The sequence below is a fragment of the Melospiza melodia genome, chromosome 12 (genome assembly GCF_035770615.1).
Source record: "Melospiza melodia melodia isolate bMelMel2 chromosome 12, bMelMel2.pri, whole genome shotgun sequence".
Lineage (NCBI taxonomy): Eukaryota > Metazoa > Chordata > Aves > Passeriformes > Passerellidae > Melospiza > Melospiza melodia.
Window position 1 is genome coordinate 17,840,074 of NC_086205.1, and position 23,541 is coordinate 17,863,614.

The 23,541-nt window shown below is 46.4% G+C and overlaps 1 protein-coding gene across 5 annotated transcripts in view; it reads right to left on the bottom strand.

Annotated features, from left to right (window-relative positions):
* Positions 1 to 633: 633 nt before the first annotated feature.
* The window catches only part of TP63 (tumor protein p63), a 67,341-nt gene continuing 44,433 nt past the window's right edge, over positions 634 to 23,541 (bottom strand). Inside the window, exons 3-12 of one of the 5 annotated variants that reach the window (XM_063167031.1) lie at positions 22,011 to 22,197; positions 20,185 to 20,300; positions 19,781 to 19,890; positions 19,421 to 19,545; positions 18,318 to 18,400; positions 17,260 to 17,396; positions 6,845 to 7,002; positions 5,818 to 5,962; positions 4,905 to 4,998; positions 634 to 3,683 (exon numbers count right to left, since the gene is read on the bottom strand). In XM_063167031.1, coding sequence (XP_063023101.1) covers positions 3,387 to 3,683; positions 4,905 to 4,998; positions 5,818 to 5,962; positions 6,845 to 7,002; positions 17,260 to 17,396; positions 18,318 to 18,400; positions 19,421 to 19,545; positions 19,781 to 19,890; positions 20,185 to 20,300; positions 22,011 to 22,197 — 1,452 coding nt within the window. In that variant the 3' untranslated portion in view covers positions 634 to 3,386. Of the gene's footprint in view, positions 3,684 to 4,904; positions 4,999 to 5,817; positions 5,963 to 6,844; positions 7,003 to 17,259; positions 17,397 to 18,317; positions 18,401 to 19,408; positions 19,546 to 19,780; positions 19,891 to 20,184; positions 20,301 to 22,010; positions 22,198 to 23,541 lie in introns of all 5 variants that reach the window. The other 4 variants (XM_063167030.1, XM_063167032.1, XM_063167034.1 and 1 more) reach the window with 4 other exon arrangements.

The following is a 23,541-nucleotide window of genomic DNA, read 5'->3' on the forward strand; positions in this document are numbered from 1 at the left end:
CAGCCATGGGGCCCGTGTCAGAAACCACTAATGAAGCTGGGATGTTAATGTGGTGGTCCATGGACAGAATGAAGCTCCCAGCTGATGGAGGAGACTCCACTCCCATCCCCTTCAGGACAACCATCCCATCAGCTCTGACCTGTTTCTTCAAATCCTTGAAAGAAAAATTGAGATGTAAAGGAGAAGGAAATGGCTTTGCTAGGATCCATAGGGTGATGCACAAAGCCTTTCGTGTAAGGCTATTTCCCAAGTGTGGATGTCAGAGGACAGCACTGACCCTGTCTGTTCCAAGCACACCTTCCCTCCAGCAGGACATGGAATGTGAGGCACTAACTGGTGCCCAGCTCAGAAAAAAACCACATAAATCTGATGAAAGGCCAAAAAAGAGCCATGCCAAAGGCTGAAGACCTCACAGTTCAGCAAGAGGCTTAGGGAGGTGACCTGTTGCATCTGTCAGAAAGGCAGCAGATGAACGTGTGATGGCACTTTGGATCACACCCTCAGGACATAGAGTCTGTGGGGACAGAATACTGCACCCATGGGCAAGGGTGACACTAAAGTCCCAGCTGCTCAGAGGAGGATATTTCCAAGAAGACGCACAGGAAGGAAAAGAAGGTGTTTGGGAATTCAGTGTCATTTTCAGTTCTGGCTTTTATTGTCATTCACTTCAACAACAAGGTGTTCAAAAACACAGAGGGCCTTGGTGCAGGTAACATGGTCATTGCTACAAGCATTGGCAGATTCTCAGCTCCATTAAGCCATAACACTTTGATGCATCAAAACAAAACAAAATCACAGCTCTACAGGGGAGGGCAAAAGCTACAGCAGTTCAAACTCACTTAAAGATTCCAGTTATACAGAAGTGGCATCCATAGTGGCATACAGTAGAAAGGTTTTCACAGCATATATTTGAATCATTAGTGATGCAGCAGAAAAGCTCCATCTCGCTGGCTGAGTTGAAAAGCAGATACTGAAATCTTGTACCGATTCCGGGCACATCATTAACTGCATTAACCTTTATAGTCAGAAGCTCCCTAGATCCTAAAATGACAGTGTCTTTTGCATCAATGTATGTACAATACTGAAGCAGCTCAGAAGGACTACACAATGGAGATGCAAAATCTTGGAGGTGAGAAGAGCACAGCCTAATTCGCCTCCAGGGATTTGTAAAGTATCTGCTCTAACTCTTTCCCCACACTAACACTGCCCTGCTGAATTAATCATTGCATCAAGTCAAGAGCAGAACGACTCTCGTGCTTTGTACCATATAAAAAAAAATAAAGAGCTATAGTAAGTTCTCACACTGAGCATGTTAAATACTTTGAAATCTAGGACACTGCTCTTTGAAGTGTTACAAAATAAAATGATACCACAGGCTTTCAGTAGGTGCTCACTCCCCCCTCAACTGCAAAGTAACACAGTAATCTCAGTATGAAAAATACAAATTATTCATCCAGTGACTGGCTGTTTATTACATTATTTGTAACCCCTTCTGCATAAAAATAATAATTAAAAAAACAGAAAAAAAACAACAACATTTAATTGTGGTTCTGTCAGACCCAGTCGCCCAAAAAGAAATAAAACTGATCATGACGCACTGTAGGAAAACAAAAAAAATACACATACAAAAAATATTTATATACAAACTTGACAATAAACCATGTGGCATTATCATTTATAGCTAACCAAGAGGCTTGCAGAGCCACCAAAAGGCAGTCTTTGAATGCAACACACTTCTGGCACAACAGACGGGGCACCCTAACCACATTGTACTCATGAAATTCGCAACAAAGCAGGGCCCACAAACAGCCACTGCATTGAGTCAGGAATATTTAGCTGTAGTAAGATAGGATAACAAGTCATTTAAGCTGCTTTTTACATCTTTCCCCAGCCAAATTAAAAAAAAAAAGGCAGGCTTACTGTTAAAAAGAACAAGCCAACTTGAAAGCAGCTGTGCAGAGCCTTGCTCCTCAGCTTAGGTTATATACCTTTAAGTATCAGTACTTTGGCTAATAAAAATGTGAAAACACACGTTGTTCAGTTATTCATCCACAGGACCACTGGCAGTCAGAGGAAATGCCTCAGAGCACAACTGTGGTAGAACCAGTAAGGAAAAAAACAGAGAAAAATCAATTTCTCATGTAAACATGGCTTATTGCGATCACAACACTCATAGAAACACAACACTCATAATTCCCAGAAATTATCCGTGTTTTAAGGCATCTTATGGTTATTTTTGTAGTTGTTTGTCACTTAACCTATAGCAACAACCACAACCCATTCCATCCCTTTTACAGATACATCTAAAGACAAGTCTGGCTTCCTCCCAAGTAATCTAGCACGGTCCAAACAAAAGGTAGCCTGAGTTTAGGGCAGCTAAAGTCCTACAAACTGACGTGCAGCTCTCACTCCTCCATTTAACTGGAGGCTAGGTGGGCAAAAAAAATCCTTATGCTAAACTAGGCAGGCTGCATGTGTGGCAAAGCCTAATTTTATAGCTTAAATGTCAGTAGTATCACGGCATATGGTTATATGTACAGAATTACAGTATACGGTTCAAGATCCAGTGGGGACAATTGGCGTGACCAGTAGTTTTATTTACACTTTCAAGCCTGAAAGAGGCAAACCGGGACATACGTATGAATGTATACCCAAAACGAAGGGAACACAGCTGGATTGGTTTTTCCAGAGAAAGTGAAGGACAAGGCAAAAGTCAGATGGAGGTGCTGTCAGCGCTGGCCTGCCCAGCAAAGTGCATGTGCCGTCTCCGCTGGAGAATATTACACATGAACAGAGCACTCAGCTCTTGAGAAGAGGCTGTTTAAGTGCAGCATTCAGCAGACTGATTCCCATTTATTTTTCAGATTGACTGTCAGTTCAGGGTTGGGTTGCTTTGGGTTTTTTGCATTTGGTTTCATTGCTGCAGTGCATTTGGGTGCTTGGTGGTTTTTTCCAGGGTTTTTGGGGTTTTTTTTTAGGCTTTTTAGAATTTTATTTCAACCTTCCTGCTTTACAAAGTGGAATAGCTGGGTGAGAGAAGCATATTTCAGGTCAGGGCACCCACAAGGTGTGTGAGGATCCAAAAGACAAGAAAAGAAGCCCTCTCCCCAAAGGAAAACACAAAACAAGTTGGCCTTCTCAAGAAGGTCAATGGCAGTCAAGGAAATACCACCCACCTTCCCCCTTTGCTCAGCTCTTCCCCTTGCAAGAGCTGGAGTGGAGGTTGCAGTCCAGGAGCATGACCTAGACAGCACCCAGGGCATGACTTGGCAGGAGTGAGCAAGAAGGTTCCTCTGCCCTCCATCCAGGGGTGCGGTACCAAGCAGAAGGAAGACAAATGAAGGGCTGAGCAGTTTGTGGGCGGGGTGGAGGGGGGCCCGAGGCTCTCACTCCCCCTCCTCTTTGATGCGTTGCTGTTTGTTGCGCCGGGCGTCCATGTCGAAGTTGAAGTCATTCCACTCATCACGGGGTGGGAAGGAGATGGTCTGGCGCAGCGTGAAGCGCACGGCGTCGATGACGCGCTCCCCGCGCGTCTCGCTCGAGCCCACGCTCACCGTGGAGGCGCCGCTGGGGGTGCGCAGCAGGTGGGGAGGGGAGGAGAAGTCATGGAGCTGCCGGTGGTCCAGGATGCCCTTCCAGATGGCATGGCGGAACTGCTCCGGGATCTTGAGGCTCACCAGATCCTGCAAGGCAAAGAGCAGGGCTTAGCAGAGGGGTCCCTGGGCAAGCTGGGCTCCAGGAGCGAACACAGCCTCTGTGCCACCAAGAGCCACCACAGCTGCTAAAACCCAGGTGGGCACGATGCGCAGCGGAAGACAAACCACTACTCCTGGAAGTAGGCATTTGTGGCCACAAGGCAGCAACAGCCTGTTTTGAAGGCACAAAAGTCTATTTTTAAGTACCACAAGACACTTGTTCATGCATAAGACGTGGTGAGCTACAGCTAGAAGCTTAACTGGACTGCAAGGCCTCCAAGACAACCTCAGGTAGATCTGCTGGCTGTCAGTGGTGGGGGATGCTGGGCTGCTGAAGGCCAATGGCCTTGAAAATTTCCATGTTAATTACAAAGCCTGTAAAAGGATTTTAGAACCCAAGGCTGAGTTCCAGTATCCAGAGCTCTGGGTGTGACTCTATAGGAACTGTCTTAATTACTTTAACATAACCAAATTTAGTAACAGACACATAGCCTTAGAAAACCTGTACTTTGAGGCCCCATCATTTCTGGTGCAAAACATGAGAGTTGCATTATCTAAACTCTGGGATACACAGTATTAGCTTCTGAAAAAATTAGCCACCAACTTCAGTTAATTTGGGTCAGCTTTTCTAATTAGAGCGGCAACAAAAGGAAGGCAGCCCATGCTAGGGAGCAACAGCACCACAGTCTCCCAAAGTCTCGGGGAAAAATAATGGGACAGCCAGCTCAGAAGAGAGCAATGGCCCCGGAGAGGAAGCAGCAACCCTGCAGCAAAAGCCATGCAAGAGTAAAAAAGTGAAAACAACAAACAGGGATGAGATGCCACTGGCAAGGGAAGATGATTAAGGTAAGGCCAGAAAACAGAAGCAGGGAGGGAAAATTGCAGACCACTTCTGGAGAGCCTACTTGTCTGCAGGCAAGTGAGGTGTAAACTGAAACCAAGCCTTGCAGAATTAACAGGCGCGTGGGCTGGGGCCACTTCAGGGGCTCAGACAGACAGAGCTGGGGAAGGGGAGACACTTTCTCTGTGCCAGGCAAGGCAGTTACAGTGCTGGCCCCAAGTCCAGCCTCTCTTCACCTCACAACATCTCTTCTCTATGTGCAACAGCCTTAAATTAAACTAATAAAAGTGTACTGAGTCTGGATTTCTGACCTGTTCCTAAAGCAGGGCCAAGAGCACAAACAAAGGAAATGGTGAGGAGTTACTTACATCCATGGAGTAATGCTCAATCTGATAGATGGTGGTCAGCCCCTGGGTCGTGAAATAATCCACACAGGATGAGCAGCCCAACCTCGCTAAGAAGCTGCAGAGGAGGAAGGAAGGAAGGAGAGAGAAAATAGGATCACCCTGGCTGCAACAGCCCAAACCACAGAAAAACCAAACACTCAGCCAATCTGCAGCAACAGGAAACAAAGCTTTCACCCTTGGCTTGACCTCCTCCAAGATATCCCAGGCCAGCAAGCCACATCGCTGCCACATCAAACAGACGAGGGAGTCCTTCAGCTCAGCACCCAGCAGACAGCCCTCATGGCAGCATCTTGCCTAAGTCAAGAGCCAGTGCTGCACAGCCTGGGTCTTGAGGCAGGAGGGCTCACACAGACCCTCCTGCCAGGTCATGTCACCCAGAAGGTGGCTGAGCCCATGGCAGCCTGGTGCATGCACAGAGGGCTTCAGCAAGGCATGGGGTCTAGGGCTCAGACACATCATGCACTGCCAATCAGCACATTCTTCTCTAAGTGTAAAGGATTCCTCGTTTACGAGCAGCATCTTTCAACTGGTTTGACCTCACAAAGGGCACAGGGGCTTCCGACCCCAGCCACGGCTTGTCAAGGGGCCAGAGGGGAAAAAAAGAAAAGAAATGTTTGCAAGACAGCCTGGCACCCTCAAACTCCACCAGTCCAACAGATGCTGCAATCCCTCAGCTTTCTCACAGTCCTAACATCCCTGTTTCTCTCAGCTCCTCAGAGGTGGGGATTTGAGGCTTGGTGCCCAGAGGGTACCAGCCTCAGGACTGCCAAGAGCCCAGTGGGATCCGGTGCTCCAGGATCATTCAGGCTCCAGACCCATTCAGGGCTCTCTCCCTTGGCATGGGCAGCGTGCCGGGCAGCCTGCTCCCGCTCACCTGACGATGCTGCAGTCTGAGGGGTATGGAGGAGGGGGGGTGCAGTGGGACGTTGAAGGCATGGAGAGGGGAGGAGGCAGCGCCTGCGTGGGGCTGAGGCCATTCATGTCACCGGTCATGGCCATGTGGGTGCCCATCATGGGAACTGGAGGAGAGAAGAAGGAGGAGCACATTGTTACCCAGGCATGCCCAGATCCTGGCTTCGCCCACAGCACAGCACCCAAGGACAGCACCCACAGCTGAAGCAGCTTGAAATCCCCTGTAAAACCCTGCACATGACAAGCTCATGAGAAGTTTCAGGCAGAGCCAAGGGCCAGATGACAGACAGTCCTTCTGGAGCCGTCTCCTCACAGAAGAAAGTGCCACTGTCACATCACCTTCCCTCCAAGACAGGCTGGATAGAAACCCTGGCTTGCCCTGCCACAGAAGAGGAGCAGGACAGAGCCAGCAGAGTAACCCAATACAGCAGCCAAACAGCTTTGTTTTCAGAGACAGCGAGAGCACCAGAAGGGGCTCAGCAACAGGTGTGGGCAAGAGTCCAGCTGTTTTGAAATAAATTAAAAAACAAAACACCAACCAAAAAAAGCCCCAATAAAACTCAGCCCCAGAACCATGTCTGTCATCCTGAATTTACAGGGCTGCTGAGCACACAGCAGCAGCCAGGAGGAACAGAACTGTGAGATGTTTCCTTTAAAATTAAGAACGGTTTTAATTTAACTGAGGGGAAAAAATGCTGCCAATGTTTGCATCTCCTCTGCTGGGAAAGGAAGAAGAAACAAGTCTCAAAAGCCAGAGGACAGTGCAGCCAGCTAGATCTGCAGCAAGAAGCAGCTCTGATCACCCTGTGCGGCTCTGAGCAGGATGCTGAGGCCTTGCCCTGTGGCACACCAGCGAGCAATATTTATTTGGCTCTGCAGGTTTACAGCGAATGACTCCAGGCTCTCCAGCTTCACACTAGCCATGTGGAGATGCCAAGTCTCCTTGTCCAGACTAGCAGGGAGGAGAAGGAGGAATAAGAGTTTCTTACTGTTGGTTCCCATGCTGTCGGGGATGGTGGTTGGGGTCAGGGCGTTGCGCTGCTGGGGGTTGATGAGCTGGCTGACCGAGGGCAGCTTGTTCATGCTGTTCATCTTGCTGAGAGGTGGAGAGTTGGAGCCATACGAGGACTGCGACTGCATGGAGGTCCTGCAAACCAAGGAGATGTTAGGACAGGGATCACACACAGCAGCTGGTTGTTGAGAGTATGCACCCAAAGGGCTACACGGCCAGGGAAATCACTGATACCACAGGATCATCACAGAGAAAGATCCTTGGAAAATGAGTCAAGAGGAAATAAGAGGTTTCCCAGATATTCTCAGCACTTTAAAAAAGTGAAATACCAAAAAAAGGAAAGCTTAATTTTAAGCTGAAACTTTTTATTTAAGGAGAAGTGTATATGCAAGTTTTTCAGTTGAAAAGAATATATGGAGTGCTGTTGAAGTGAAGGGAGATGACCCATCTTTGTTGATCAGCATTGACTCCCTTCACTTCAACAGAATGCCAGCAAACATGTGCCAAGATTTGAAGAGTATTTTAAACTCTCCTTGTAGTCAAAAACTTTTTCATAGGAACAAGAACTGAAGAAACCATCTCAAACCATCCTAAACACCTCTGAAACCTGACTGAAGAAACAGTTTTCAGTTTGGGTCTGCTTATCACCTTGTCTTTTCCAAAATTCCTAGTTGTAACAGCCAGAGACTCCTTGCTCAAGACAGATTCCATGCACTTCAAGGACCACTACTGAGATGGCCAGAGCTGCCTGGGATGCCAACAGGGAGCTTTTGCTGGTGTTAATGCAAACCTGGTATCCAAGCCCTGCAGGCTGCTTGCAAAGAGGATCAGGTTCCTGCTACCACCTGACAACAGCACTAGACTCCCTCAAGCCCATCCAGCCCCAAACTCCACCCAGCATACTCATGGAGTGGGCCAGAGAGGCTTGCCAGAATCCCTGCTGCCCAGCCCCGAGGGTCCCAGCTGCAATCCTGCCATGTCAGTGATCCAGACTGCCAAGACTGGGCTGCTTCTGAAGGGCAGCCCAGCTCCCAGATCGAGTTACAGCTGTGGCATCCCATCTGCAGTGGGGTCCTATGTGGGACATGCAGAAAATTAGCATTAAAGCTGGCCCAACAGCACAATTGGCATAGCACTGCCATGCCACAAGGGAGCAGGTATTTCTCTCTCTGACACCAGGGGCATTTGTAGACCTGGGCAAAGGTTTGGGAATGTGCCTGCTCCCCAGGCACAAGTACCCTCAAGCTGTGGTCACCCTGCAGAGCAGAGGTCACAGAGCCCAGCACTCCTCTCACACTGACCCCACAGTGAGTGTCCAAGGGCACATTCCCATCTTAGTTCCCACTGGGAAACTTGTTCCCATCTGGGTATAACTGGTTACACCAATTGCTGGGAACTGGCTTTTCTTCTATGCAAATAAAATAATTATTACTCCAAATAAGCAAAGTGTAAAAGGAAAGAAAAGGCTTATTCCTAGACAATTTATTAAAACCTTCAGCATTCAAGGTCAAGTTCCACACAATTACTTTGTCTCCAGCTTCCTGCACTTTCAAGACTTGCAGTGTTGGGTGGAGAAAACATCTATGCTAACAGGCTAGAGTATCTAAGGCCCTGAAGAAATGTTACCTAATTACACAATTACAGGAGGTGCAGATGGGTGTGAACTGTCCTTTGGCAGTGAAGATGCAGGACAAGATCCAGCAAACTTCACAGACTCAAGGAAGTGGAAAGGATAAGAAGCTTCACAAATTAATATTAACAATGGCAGCAGCTCCCAAGGGGAAGTGAAACTGAGCCATGAAGTTCAGACCTGACTTTTCAGAGTGAAGGGAAAGATTCAGATCTGACATTTCAATTCCCCAATTATGAAAGTTGAGGCCAGCCATGAAATTCAAAATCAAGCTGACACCGCCCTTAGCCCAAAAGGCTTCTGGATTTAGGACCAATGAGTATTTTACTTCATGGGTTCATGCACTTATCTTAAGCTCCAGCTGAAATTAACACACACCTGAAGAGTCTATTAAGGCAAAATCTGCATGATCTGCAAGTGAGGAGGTCAATGAACACAGCAAAATTCCAAATCAAATCAACAAAGGCTTCCCAAAGGACACTGAGTTGCATTGTTTGAGGGCAGCAGTGGGCCTACCTTTGCCCTCTCCACCACCAGTAGTGATCTCAGCAAAGCTAATTAGGAGACTACAAAATACTTGGGGGTAAAAGAAAAACAAAAAGCAATCAAACACAAGCCAACCAAAACTTTAGAAAACAAAGGCATACTTTAACATATAGCTTAGGGACTCCATGCTTATCTCATTCATACTCATAAGAGTCAAGATTACCATCATCAAGTTCAAGGGAGTAAAACAGAAAACAAAAGCATTTTTCTTTGTACCCACACTAGTTTCAACTAAGCTATTCCATCCCATGAGCAGATGTTTAAAAGGACATCTAGCCAAAGAGAAGTCTCAAGATAAACCAAGATGCAAAATTTTATTGAAAATTAATGTCACACATCAATATAGCAAGAGCCTTAGAAACACAAGAAAATGTTTTTGGTATTAAGCACAAGGACTACATGGTGTTTGAGGACCCATTTAAAATATATTGCTTTTTTTCCTCAATTTTTAAAAACAGATACAAGAATGTCATGCACAGTGATTTTCATTAAAATTTTACTTACTAGGTCTCAAGAAAGATTAGAAGTCAGAGCATTAACATTTCTTTGATATCAATGCCAATGAAATGCATTTTAATATCAAGGTATAAGGGCTTCAATTAAGAGACTATTATACTTCTTGGAACAGTCTGATACAAAAGGCACTGAGTCACATTCTGCAACTGAGTTTTCTCTCTTCAAGAGGCTATGTAATTATTTAGCAAATAACATCTGTAGTTATGCAAGCTCATATGAGGGCAATCAGTCTCTCATGCTTCAAGGCATATACTGATCATCTCAAGAGGTCAGGAAGGAACTTTCTTGTCCCATATATGAACAAAGTTCAGTTCACAGCCTCGTATAACTCTACATTTTCCCAGCTCACTGGATACCAGCCCTTCACCAGAGGCAGCAAACTGCTGGGACAAACACACTACCTGACTGAGCAGACCAGAGTCCTTGTTGGCTAGAGGAGCATACAGCCATGTCAGCAGCCTTAAATTACATCAAAGGTTCATTAAATGCAATTGGGCAGATCAGGCTCAGAGTTTAAGATTTCACCCAAGCCCCTGTGCCTGCAGTTTGCTGCCCCTGCAGACCCAGAGCCAGTCAGTGCAGACACACAAGTAGAATCAGAGCTGCCCAGTTCTGTGTCTGCCCTCTTTTTCAGCAGCCACACCAAGGATGACATCCCAGGTTCACACAAGGCCAAAGTGCTCATGGACAGTGGTTTTTAAAGCAAGGCTTCTCACAGGGCTGTGTAACACTGGGGTGCCACTGGTGTAGTCTAATAAGGGCATACAAGTGACACAGATGCTGCTCAGTTCCATTCCTCTGCTTTGAAGGCCCATGAAGCATCAGGGCCTGAAAAACAGAGAGATGCCCTTATTGCCCCCATCCCAAACTGCTTCTTATTCTAAAGCAAACAACAGTGCATCTTTTCAACCACTCCAGTGGTTTGAAGGCTTGGTACCTCGCTGGGAGCAGGGAAAGGAGGAGCTCCAGCAGTTGCTGGGCAGACAGGAACTACAGCACAGGGCCAGAGGTGGCAATAATGACTCCCCTTAGATTTCAGGTATGGGAATTTCCCAAGGCAGGCCATGCATGCAATCTGCTCTCCAGGGAACGGAGCTGTAGTACAGGGAGTGGATATATATCAAGTAGTTGACACAGACTGATATGACCTGAGTATACCTGATAAGGCCCAATGAGTCCACTTGGTTATTCCTTGAAAGGAAAAGGCTTATTTTCCTGAAGACACAGAGATGGCAAAGAAGTAATGAAAAGACAGCTGGTATAAAGTTTTCATTTTATCTGCAGAGGACAGACTACAAAGCAACTCAAATTGCTTACAGCTCCAGGTATTTGATAAAAGAAAAAAAGAATAGCACCTTCTAATATAACCACCTGGTAGTTGGAAAGCAAATCAAGTCACCACTAAGATCAGCATCACAATCATCATCCTCTTACAGCCAAGTGGGACAAATCAGAAAGGCTTTCCAGAAAACAATAGGATCCAAATAATTTACGTTCTTGTTCAGTGGAAGTCTGGGATGTTGTATTGCCCATTACAGTACAAAGCATTTCCCAGAGGCCATACCAAATGATGAACCAGAATCTTCCAGTGCAGGCTGTGCATGCCTCCTCAAACTCGCTGGTGAACAGGTCCAGAAGCAGTGCTCTAAATACAGATCAGTATATCCCTGTCACAGTACTTCCATATTGCCATCCAGAAGCAGAAAAAGCAAAAATCCAAGAATAAACCTTCACTGGAAGAACAGAAAATAGTGCCAAATATAATCCTATGTCTGGGCTGCATTTACAGTTCAGGTTCCCACCTCTCACAGGGAAAGGAATCACATTGCCTTTCTTTTCCCAAATAAAAAGGCACAGAATAATAGTGATCTGCTTTGTGATCTCAAAGAACTTCCTGGAATTTCCAGGCAAGGTAACAAGGCACTTGATTTTAATTAGCTTTACACAAGGAACGACAGTAGAGCTGCAACTGTATGAAACAGGCACTTCTGGTGCTTAATTACCTGTTATTTATAGACTTAAACCCAGTTTTGGGGGCTCTTTTCCATCAGCCCTCCTCCACACTGCTATGGTAGAGCAAGTCTTGCTACAGCATTGGAGATAGCCAGAGATGGGATATGGCTCCCAAAGGGGATGACAGTACAACTCATCACCTGCTCAGATCCCTGCTTTGCTGCCTGGAAGCAGATGTTGTGATGGTCAGAGAGAAGAGTCTTCTCCAACTGCATCAGGCTTTTTTTCCAGAGACAGAGTTTGATAAAAGCAGTGTGAGAATTTACAAGTCCTTGCTGAGAAAAAGTCTTCTGTGCAGGAACTGCTAAACCCAGAAGCACTTCAAACACAATTAGCAAGACCCTCTGGTTGCAGGATTAATGTGCAAGGTGGACAGGGCCTGAAGCCACTTGGCTGAGTCAACTGCAAGATGTGATGACACTGCTTTCCTTTGAGCTATGAGGCTTGGAGAGATCAGGCAAAAGATAGGAGGGTTGATGAAAATGTTAAGGCAACATCTAAACTTCTGAACATCTGTAAGGAGAGGGGCTAGCTCCAACCCCTTTCCACAGCTAGGGCACTAGGGAGTTTTGGACACCCTGGGCTGCAAAAGGACAGGGACACTGGGCACAGATGGATATCATTACAACTCTACCACACATTCAACTTGTGCAGCTCAGCCCACCACTTGGGTCAAGCCCACAGAGTTGGGAGGAACTCCCAAGTTCAATAAAGCTGGATCAAAGTCAGCAGAGCTGGTGCAAAGTCAAGGTTACGTGGCCATCCTTACAATTCTGATGTACTTTACATCAGACCCTTTAGAGTGGAAATAAGTGGAAACAACTCATGATGCCAAAGTCAAGGGCTTTTTCTGCAGGAAAAAAAAAGTTACCTTACTAGCGCCAGTTCATATAATTATTACCTCTCCCTGTCCAGCAGTACAAAATACATCAGCTACTTATACTAGTGCATGACCAGCACTGAAACAGGCCAAATTGACTACCACAGACCATTTAAACACATATCCTCTGCTTCCATCACCCCAGTCCATGGACACATTTTTTAACTTAAACAAGACAAAAGGCATTTTAAAATTGAGACCTGCTCAGAGAAACCCCGCTGAGTTTCACAAATACAGAAGTAAGAAGAAAGAGTATTAACACGTTACAAAAATGTTACACCAAGGGGAGAAAAGTTACACCAAGACAGACGAAATTGTGGTTCCCGACCTCGCAAAGCTATAGGTCACAGCTAAGAGGTCTGTACAAGTGTCTGTTGTTTTTGCAAAGTTTGAGTCCCTTCAGAAGTTTGCTCTCACTATTCACTCTGCTGCTATCAGGCTGTGTATTTGCCCCACTGCTCCTAGTCCTGCCAGCTGGGCAGAGTGACCCTGCCAGCTCAGTTTAGGGATATACTGATGGGTTTGGGGGGCTGGAATGTTTTAGGATGGCATCGGTCTGTTTGGGAGGGTCTCTCCTTGAGTCCATGAGTTCACTCCTGAAGCAGGCCGAAAGGAGACTGTAAAGAAGGAACCAGAGAAAAGAAAAAGATGAATGTACAGGACCCTTTGCCAGCCACCAAGAGAGAAACAGTTACTTTCCACCTTCATGATCACAGCATGGGCTTTCAAAGAGGGAAAATGCAGATGTCTTAGCACCTACAGTGAGGGTATGTAACGGAGATTCAGAAAGCTGGAAAGCCCCAGGCACAAGCGAGTGCTTGGCAAGGAAGGGAAAACAACCAGCTGATAGAGAAACCTGGTGCTGTTCTAGTCTCATGGGTACAAATAAGGCCCTGATAATGTTTCCAGTGACAAATGTAGGAGGAATAAAAGCACTCAAAGAGGAAAAGGAGTAGCAGCTTCCATTGAGTCCATTTCTAACTACAATCACTTCAAACTCAGAAGCTGGTGCTAGAGAGGGAGAACAGTGCCTATGGGCCATACTGATTACAGCTCAACTCGTCTCCTTTGAGAAGCTGAGGGGTCCCTGGGGCCACCAGCTGATGCAGAGGGCACTGCATCCTCAGAGCCCATAAACCACCTCTTTCTACCTGGTTCCTTTCATCTTGGCCATTCTGTAGGGAGAACACTATCCAGGTGCCTGGAGTTCACATGCAAGCACAGCACTACAAAACCAAACCAAATCATGCAAAATCCACTGTTAGCTTTCACACCAAAAGTGAGAATAATGAGGTGAAGGTACAAAGAATGCCTTCCCCACCAGCCCCCTTCCCACAACAGCAAGCACTGGCATCCTTGCAGCTCAGCTGGAGCACTCCAGGCACTGGATATCTCAGTCACAGCTCACTAATGAGGTTAATTCCTTCTCATTTGGATAGTGAGTTGTGCTGCTCACTAGTCTGAAAGGCAGCCAGCAGGCTCCTAGCTGCAGCCCTGCTGATAGGAAAGAAATCTTTGCTGGGTACAAGATCCCACTTGGATGTAAGAGCCCCCTTCTTGGTAGCCATTGGAAGACACTGTGAAAACCCTCCAATCACAGGAATGGGGCTGGGTGTTCCTTATGAACTTTATGGGTCTCTTCCAATTTGAAATATTTTGTGATTCTCTGCTGTAGGAAACTGAAATACACATAGTTTTGAAAACAGTGCTCAGCAGAGTGAAACCCACTACATGAAAAAGTGTTTCCTAATGAAACCCTCAAAGACTGTGCAGGTAGCTGTGTGGGAATATTGATGGCAAACATATTTCAGGGTAATGAGGAAACGTTCCCTCCCCAAAGCATGAGCCACCTCTGATCTCTCTGGCAGGAATAATCATCTGGCAAATCTGTGTTTTACACAAATGGTAGCAGACTATGAACTCCTCTAAATAAATGTGTGTGCTGCAGTTCAACTAGGGACCCAAGGATTTGACAGTGAAAAAGGAAGAATAGAAATTGAAAGAAAAAAACCCAACAACTTCCCATCTATGATCATGAAGGTATTTGGCATAATAGTAAATAGGAGAAAACCATGCACAAAGGAGCAAGCAGAGAGAGGAGATGAGACAGAGAAATACTGTGGTCTGGCACAATGTGGAGCTTTGCAGTGTTTTGGTCATCTAGTGGGACACAAGAATTCTGATTGTCACCAGATTTGTCCTTCCTATTCCAGAACAGTCAGACAGCTGCGTCTGCTGGTCTGTCAAATGCAATGCTGGTCTGTATGTGCACAAGAACCATTATACAGTAGTTTTTAATCTGTCATTTTGGAGAACAATCTTTCACCATGATCATCTCAACCTTACTTTTCCTACTCTTCAAAAAAGATGAAGCTTTTCATGTTATAGGAGTGACAGGGAAAACTCTTTCCACACACCTAGACAGCTTCTCTATGTTAAAGACTGCCCCAAAAAGTAAACTGAAAAATCCAGTAGTTCCTCCATCAAGGTGTTACTCTGGAACACATGTGGGTGCTGCTTCATTTTGAGAAGGAAGAACCAAAGGCGACTTAAAAACATTCCATTCCCACAGATCCCTGCTAGGACCCACAGCTTCCAGCACATTCCACCTTGGTCACAGCATACACACTTTCCCAGCTCCCACTTTTCACATGGGAAAGTGACCAAACATGAACCAGGACCAAAATTTCAAAGTACATCCCTGCATACAAAGTGAAAGGCCAGAACAGACTCAAAAAGGAGCCCCTGTGCTCCTGAGTTTGGCCACTCTGACAAGGAAGCAGTGGCAAGACATCTCCCAGCAACCTGCTTGCATCCAAGGCTGCTCTTATCCCAACCATTCCCTACAAAGCAGCTGCTCTCCCCACCCTCACATTGACACCTGAGGCTCCTTTTTTGAGGTGCAATTGCATCTTAGAGTCTTTTCAGCCTAAACATCCCTTTGCCCTGAACACATTCCTTCAGATATTAAGCCATACCATGGATTACTAAAGAAAAAGCACCAAAACCCAAAGTGCACCTAAGAAACTGCCTGAATATGCATTTCAGCACAGAGAACACTGCTTGATGGCAGGCTGTGGACAGAGACAACTGCAGCAGCTCTGGACAAATACTAGAAGTTATTTTTCTCCATGCTCCTGGCACCCTTTAAGGCTCTTAATCTTTCTCCCCTGCATGAGCACACTCAGCAACTGAGAAAAATGAGTATATAACTGGACAAGTGCCAGGAGACATGCCAAAAGAAGTTTCATTAAATTAAATGGCTGAAGTTCTACATGCTGCTCTTAAAGGTAACACAAATACCAACCTCATTTGCCAGGAACCTATTCTACTGATATAGAAAGAATGAAAAAAGTAATCATGGCAAAGCCAACTGTCAGCACCAAAGGAAAGCTGTCATCTGCTGCTGTCCATTTCTGCTTACAAAACCATTTCTCAGCTGAAATGGTTGTGGTTCAGGTGAAGCTTTGAAGACAAGCAGTAGAGCACACAAATGCCACAATGCCTAGGAGCTAGTAAACACAAGCTATAGTATACACAAACAGTTCAGATGACTGACAAAAGTAAATAACAATAATGAGATTTTTAAGTACCCCAAAAAAAGAGTCCAGAGCCCCTGGATGCTCCAGACATTTTGGCAGAAGGCTTTTCTCACACCTCCACAAGACTCCAGCTGACACTAAAAACACACAGGCCGAAATGTGAGCACATGCAGAGATCTGGCAGAAAGCTGTGGTATTGCAGAAGTCCTGAGACAAGGCCAAGGCAGTGAAATAAATCCCTACAGGCTCAAGTGGGACTTATGTGGTGCCTTGGCCCCACACTAACCTCTGCAGAGGAATGAGTTATACCCACAGCCTCCTGACATGAGATCCCAGCACTGCCGCTGGCAGCCACCTACAGCCCAGGGCCATTTGCTGTCACCCGAGACAGCAGGTGAAGCAATGCCCATGGATGACACTGCTCACTGCAGCCTGGGAAGTCATTCTCTGCCCAAGCCTCTGACTGCAAAGCTTTGGGAACCCAGACACCTATCTGGCCTTTCTTTTCCCCATCCTCCTCACACTTAGAGCACCCAGAGCAATCCCTGCCAGCTGACCTCGGAAAGGATGGAAAATTTCTCGTGAGCAATGTGAAGAGTCATCTGGCAAAGTGAGTTTGTGACAATACTGCAAAAGTGTGTATAGAATCTTTTTTTTTTGAAGTGTCCACTAGCTGCAAAGCAAATTTTTTGTGTTTCAGCTTTGCTCTTAACTTTCAGCTGCCTGTTTTAGGCAGTTTAATAGTTCAACTGAACAACTTGAAGTATTGCTGTACCACTGAAACACCAGCCCTCCAATGCACAGATCAGCTGAGCTCATGCTCACAGTCCCAGCTCTTGACACTCTTAGCAAGGTGGTCAGATGGATACCCTGGAGAAGGCACTGGAGATGCTTCATGTTTGCTGCCATTCCCATGAGCAATGGGACAGGAGCGCACCCATCCCCCAGCCGGGATGGGCACACACAGCAGGGTTCTGACCACAGCCTGTCAATGGCTCTGCCTTGGGCTCTGGCTGGAAGTCAAACGAGGCACTGAGCCCATCCTCATTCACCCTCTAGGGCCAGAAGTTGAAATACGTGAGATGAAAGACTAGAGAGGGACCTTGCCAGCAGTCAGGACATGCACTGGGGGAAGCAGGACTGCTTTGTCCCACTGCTCAGCCCTCAGCTGAGCACCGCGTCCCTGTGAACATCTGTGCAGAAACCTTCTGTGTCTCTCTCCTCTCTCCCCCCTGCACTGACACTGCAAGCACACTGGTACTCACTGCTTCTGGAGCAAGTGCTGGTGCTGCTGTTGCTGCTGCTGCCTGTAGGTCTCAATCGTGTGCTGGGGAAGGAACTGCATCAGCTCCAGAGATTCTTTGATCTTCAGCAACATTTCGTAGGTCTCCCGTCCCCTCACCTGGGTCACAGGAAAAGGACAGAGATTGGGGGGAAAGAAAAGCTTTAAAGGACTGAATTTATAGACCTTATTGATAGTCACCTTAGAAAGTCTTCAAAATGTCAAGTAAACAACCAGAGCAGGATGCAAATAATCTGTTTATACTGTATGCTCACACAATAAAAATGCTAGCTTTGTTCTAGAGGCGCAGCAAATAATGCTGAAGAGTGATAATCTCACACTGCAGGCTGATGAACATCTTGGGGCTGTCATATGGCTCAGTGTGAATCTATGCCCGCCAAAAGCAACATTCTGATCCAACCTATTTAGACAGAAAATGTCTTTACTTGCCTCAGATGTAAGCAGATCTGGTGCTGAATCTTACATGCCCTCAGAAAAGATATCACAAATTTGGGAGCTGGGTTTGGCTCTCCCTTCTTCTCCAAGCACACCATGACTTGTGATTTAAGCAACTAAACATGGCTCATGGGAAGGAGCTAAATGGCCAATTAGAGACATTTCTTGCCCTTTCAGAGCACTTAATACAGCATATTTCACTTCTATCACTGCATTACAATTGCACATAAGAGCCACAGAAGCAGCCACCTATCAGTTTTCTAGAGAAAGGTCATGTGCCACAGACCCAGAAATGACAGAGGAGGAAACCTAGTTAGATCTCAAAGACAGTGTTTCCACCAGGACAGAGAGATCCCCTGCAATATTCTCATATGCCTTGCATAAGCCATTCTTAGCACCTAGTGGGATTGTTAATATTTTTTATTTGGAATATGTATTTAAAATTAGTAGTCATGGAATTAAAGAAAATAAAAATTATTCTTTCACACCCCAACCCCATCCTCAGTTCTTTCTGAAGTCTAGGTGAACCTCAAATTACCATTAAAGTTACTAAACATAGGGTAAACAAAAAGAGAGAGAACTCACTGGCAAGTACAAGAGCTCATCATCTGGGGAACGTCTTTTTTTGATAGATGTCATCTGTATGCCATGAGTTCCTTGTCGAAAAGCTGGGAGAAAAACCCCAAAGGCACCCCATTAACAAAAAAGAAAGGGGGGGAGAGGGAGGAGAGTAGCATACAAAGAAGCAAAAGGCAAAAGAGATACAAAAGAGAGATGAAGTGCGTGACCAGCTCAGATCTGCAGTGCTCTGAAGGGATCTCTGCCTGAGCCACTCCAGAACTGTCCTTGCAGCTCCTGGCTCCTTAAGGCAGACATGATTGCAGATACTGGCTGGCCATGTCACCTGGAGAAACACATCAGCCAAGGAGTGCTGGATATATGACAAAACCCTGGCAAGCCACACTTTAAACAAGTACTGGCTCTTTACAGGAAAATTACAGAAAGTTTTGGGGTATTACAAGGCTCACAAGCTGTTGGTGAACCAGTGATCCATGAAGGTGAGACCATTGGCAGGGAGCAGAACTCACTGAGAAAACAAAGCTCCTCTCCAGTCTGCCTCCAGTCACAACCTGAGCCTGCTGTTCAGCCTGCTGCCTCCACTGAGTACAGGGGAAACCAAAGGTGAATTTCCACACCCTGCATGTCCAGTGAGGACCTGGCTCCCTTCAGAGCACAGAGAGGCTGCTTGCCAGGGGGTCTGCAATGCACAGCAGGGTTTGTGTGCAGTCTCAGTCTAGATCCCTGTGGCTGGGAGACACCTGCCACAGCACAGAACACTGGCTAGATGAAGCAAAGAATAACAGCATGACCCCAAACAAGCAGTAAAGGTTCAAAAGGTTAGAGTTCCAGACATACAACTGGAAGATGGCAAATAAACACCCCCTCCACTCACCATGGCAGGACTAATCTAACACCGGCAACGCTGCAAGGGAGCCCACATACCCAGACTGTCAAACACTGCTTTGTGAGCACCAGCTCAGTCTCTAGGCTGATTCACCCTGGGAGAACAGATGCCCTCCTGCCTGCAAGCCCATGCACAGCACCACTCTGTCCCCGTGGCACAAGCACCCCGAGACAGCCCCCTCTGCCATCTGCCCAGCTGTGCAGCTACTTACGGCGCTTCGTACCATCACCATTCTTTGTGCTGTCGGACACTTGCTGCTTGCGGATGCTGTCCTCGTCCGCCTTGCGGTCTCTGCCCGGGCAGGCACAGATACGGGCTTCGAAACAGCGGCGCCCCAGGACCTGCCCACTGCGAACAGAGGTGAGGACAAACATCAGCTGGCATCTCAGACATGGGCCAGCAGCCTTCCTCAGCTTCACACCACACTCTGCACCTGCCATCTACCAAGGTGCTGGGCAACTCCCAGCTGCAAAGATCTAAAAAATATCCTATAGCCCCTTGAATTAAACGGTTCTAAGGATATGGAATGCTGTCCTAACTGGAAGAGGAGCCAGAAGGGTTACACTCATGATGCACAACTCACTCTCTGGTTTCCAGGGTCACAATGATAAGGATTGGGCGGCGGTTCATCCCTCCAACGCAGCTGCTGTTGCACATGAAGTTGTACAAGACTGTGGTGAACTCAGTACCGACCTGGGTGAGACAAAGGTGGAGAGGAAGATATGGTGGATGGAAAGCTCTGCTATTTCCAAGTCCTCCTCTTGCATTTCCCAAGCTGGGCTGCAAGTGGACCAGCATGAAATAGGCTCCCAACACAAAGTTTCCTTTAAAGGGATAAGGAGGGTGTTTCACAGCTTATTTCTGACAAAAAGGAAGATTCATTGTGATGAGGACAAGAAAAGCCCAAGATCACAACTCCTCTGACCAGAGTTACAACCCCCAACCCCTTGCATGCCAGGATGCCAGCAGCTTGAGCTCACAACACACCTGGGGTGGCTCGTAGGGGACCAGCACACTCTGCCTCCCAGTGATGGGGTCTTCTACATACTGGGCATGGCTGTTCCCTTCCACTCTGATCAGGTGGCTGGGAGGTGCAATCTGCCCTGCAAAGGCAAAGAGGAAAAAAAACAAGAGACTGTTCAGTAAGGTCATGCACAGGGTGGCAAGATCTGCCATTATGGGAGATGCACATGTCCCCACCAGAGGCCCATCAGAGCACACACAGGTGCCTCTCAGCCCTTGAGGCACCCCTTCCCAACATCCCTACTGCCAGACCAAAGGTAACACAGGCTTCCCCCAAGCTCACTCTGGACACCTGTGGCTAAACTTGAACAAGGGCTTCCCAAGATCCCAGAAGAAGTGAGCCAAAATGTGAACTGAATGGCAGCTCACAGCAGTTCTTCCAGCAGGTAACTCCTGCTGGATTTTCACACCGGCTGAAAGCCTTTGTTTTCCTCCCTCTAATGCATATACAAAGTAAATTACTTCAAGTCTCAATTCCTACTCTTTTTCCTATCAATTGCTAGTCCTCTTCTGCTCCCTTCCATCAGTCTTGATCCTTAAAAAAAAAAAAAGAACCAAGAAGCAAAAGAAATATGCATTTAATTAATGGCCAGCTTGAAAAATCATGCTTGCTTACAGCAGCAGCAGAAGGGAACATGATCTTCTTGGTGCCTAGGCCACTATCCAATAATTAAAAGCTTCCTTCCTACAAATTATCTTTAGTGTTTCTACAACACACAACTAAATTCTGAGGAGAGAAGCCTGCTATGGGTTCATCTCAAGAATTTGTTTTGGGTATTAACTGTTCATTTCCTACTCAAAATACAGCCTATTTCTACAGAAATAATTATTTCAGAATAAGAATTTATAGGGTTTTTTCTCCTTTCTTAAGCTTCATTATTGAATGGTGTCAAACCTCAATAAATCCAGTCCTGTCAGAAAAGCACTTTTTTATATAAAAAACTATTTTGAAGAACTGTTTCACTCCACTCTGATTTTAAACTCCCAAGTCCTTGCTTATTTCTGGGGCTTGTCTAGCTGGCTGCACTGTAACCAGCAATGGGATCCAGACTCCTAAGACATGCTGCTAACTGACACCAACTGGGTTTTTTTACAGTAGGAGATAAATAATGTATGTAGAATAAAACAGATGCTCATCTGAACTTACGTGAACTTAAATGACCAAGGCAAAATGGAACCCAGCCCATGAGCTTGCAGAAAACCAAAGGACATTTTAAAACCAGCTGCTCCTTCATCAACGTGAGGAGAAGCAAGTAAAAGATTAAAACATTTATACTGAACTGGGAGTGTTACATGTAGAAGAACGTTGCCTACAGTTGATGCTGGCACTTAGCATTTCCCTGCCAGAGATAAACAGCCCCTCCATCTCTGAGGCGTGGATTAAGGATGGAGATGATATTGCATCCTGTTACTAGATCCCTGTCCCAGCCACATGGAAGCTCATTCCTGAGCACAAGAACAGCTGCTTCTCATTGCAGGAGCAAAAGCAGAGCAGAGAAGTGCTGCCAGAGGGGCAGTGCCTGCCATGGGGACAGACATCCATCCGACCTGGGCAGGCATGAGGTTTATTTAGTGCTTTCCTCCCAAGGACGAGCGTGCACAGGGACAGCTAAAGCACTGATTGCATGATCCTTCCTGCCAAGCACAGGAAATAAAAAGCTGCACAAGGTGTCACAGAGAGGTCTGTTTCCATAAGGTTTGCTCTGAAGCTGCTGTCACATCCCTTGGTGGCTGCTCATCAGCCAAGCAGCTCTGCAGAGGGACTGCCAGCACAGCACTGCCCTCCTTACCCTCGTTGAACTCCCGGCTCAGCTCGTGGTTTGGGCAGCGTTTGACCACTTCAGTGACGTGCTCAGCTTTCTTGTAGACTGGCATAGCCCTGATGACAGCTCCCTGAGGCGGTGGGGTCATCACTTTGATCTGGATGGGACACGTCTTGGCGATCTGGCAGTACAGCTTTTTCAGTTCGGTGGAATACTGAATGGGGAACAGAGCAAGAGAGAGAGAGAAGTTCAGCTGGGGATGAAGGCACACCAGGAACATGGAGCTGGCTTTGTACATGTAACTGAAAGCACCAGCCACTAGTGCACAGGCACTGCATTTGTTTGTACAACAACCATGCTCCCAGAGAAGTGACAAAACCCCTAGACCTTTACCTGCTGTAAAATAGCAGAGCATAAATCTACATCCTAACTTCCCCAAAGGCAGAAATCTTCAGATAAAGAGCACTTCATTTACTCAAACAAATAAAGCCTTTATTTCTCTTGGGCACACACTCCCTCTTGCAGAGGACACCCAACACCCACTAACAAAACAGATGCTATTCTTTTCACAGCATCCTGTAATCCTGGAAGCACTCAAAACCACAGACATAAAAGTGTTTCATCCTGTTTTCTAAGAAGCCCTCCTACTCTTGCAGAGGGATTAAACAAAAACATCAACCTTGGAACTGAACAGTACTCAAAAACAACACCCTGATCAATTTGAGAGTTATACCAAATCTGACACTTCAGCCATCTTTTAAAATCATCTCCTACATCTCTGTAGTAGTCCCTTCACTTCTGAACTGAAATCATTACATCCAAAAATGAGGTAAATAAAATCCAGTATTTTGTTTTTCAAAGGCCACAAGAGTTGAACAGCCCAAAGACTAGCCCACAGTGACCAAAACCTAGAGTATAACCCAGCAGCTGGCTCCAAAAGGGAGGCTGTGACCATGCAATGAGCACTTGGAACAGAACAAGATGCTCTTATTCACTGTGCTAATTTGAAGCACACTAGATTTCTCTTAAGATGTTCTTCACTACAACAGTAAACTAATGCAGCATTTTCACGGAGTGTGTTCACATCTGGAAACCTTAGCTCGGCAAAACAGCAAGAATGAAGTTGGTGGTTCCTTTTCAAAACCCCTCACCAAAGTAAAAGCATCTGCTTAGCAGGGAGGGTGGCAAGGAAAGTCCCAAGTGGTTCAGTATTGCACAACCTAAACCCATTTTCCTGGATATCTCCCATGAAGGAGACTGTCCAGTCTCCCCTCCTGTGTAAGGCTGCTCCAAAACATAGCAGGTTTTTCAGAACCATGCTCCAGAGGCATTCAGTTTTCTCCTGGTATTCAGACATTTTTGAGTGCAGAGCTCTCCCTGTAACAACCTAACCCACAGGAATTGCTGGCATTTCCCCATCTCCGTGTCCTCAGTTCTTGCAGACAAAGAAAAGTGAAAGCCCCAAGGTGGTTGTTTCCTCACAGGAAAAGATCTCTAGGAGCCCTGGGCCAATAGATCCCCGTTCCCAGCTGTTCAAACACAGCAGTTACAGGTTCAT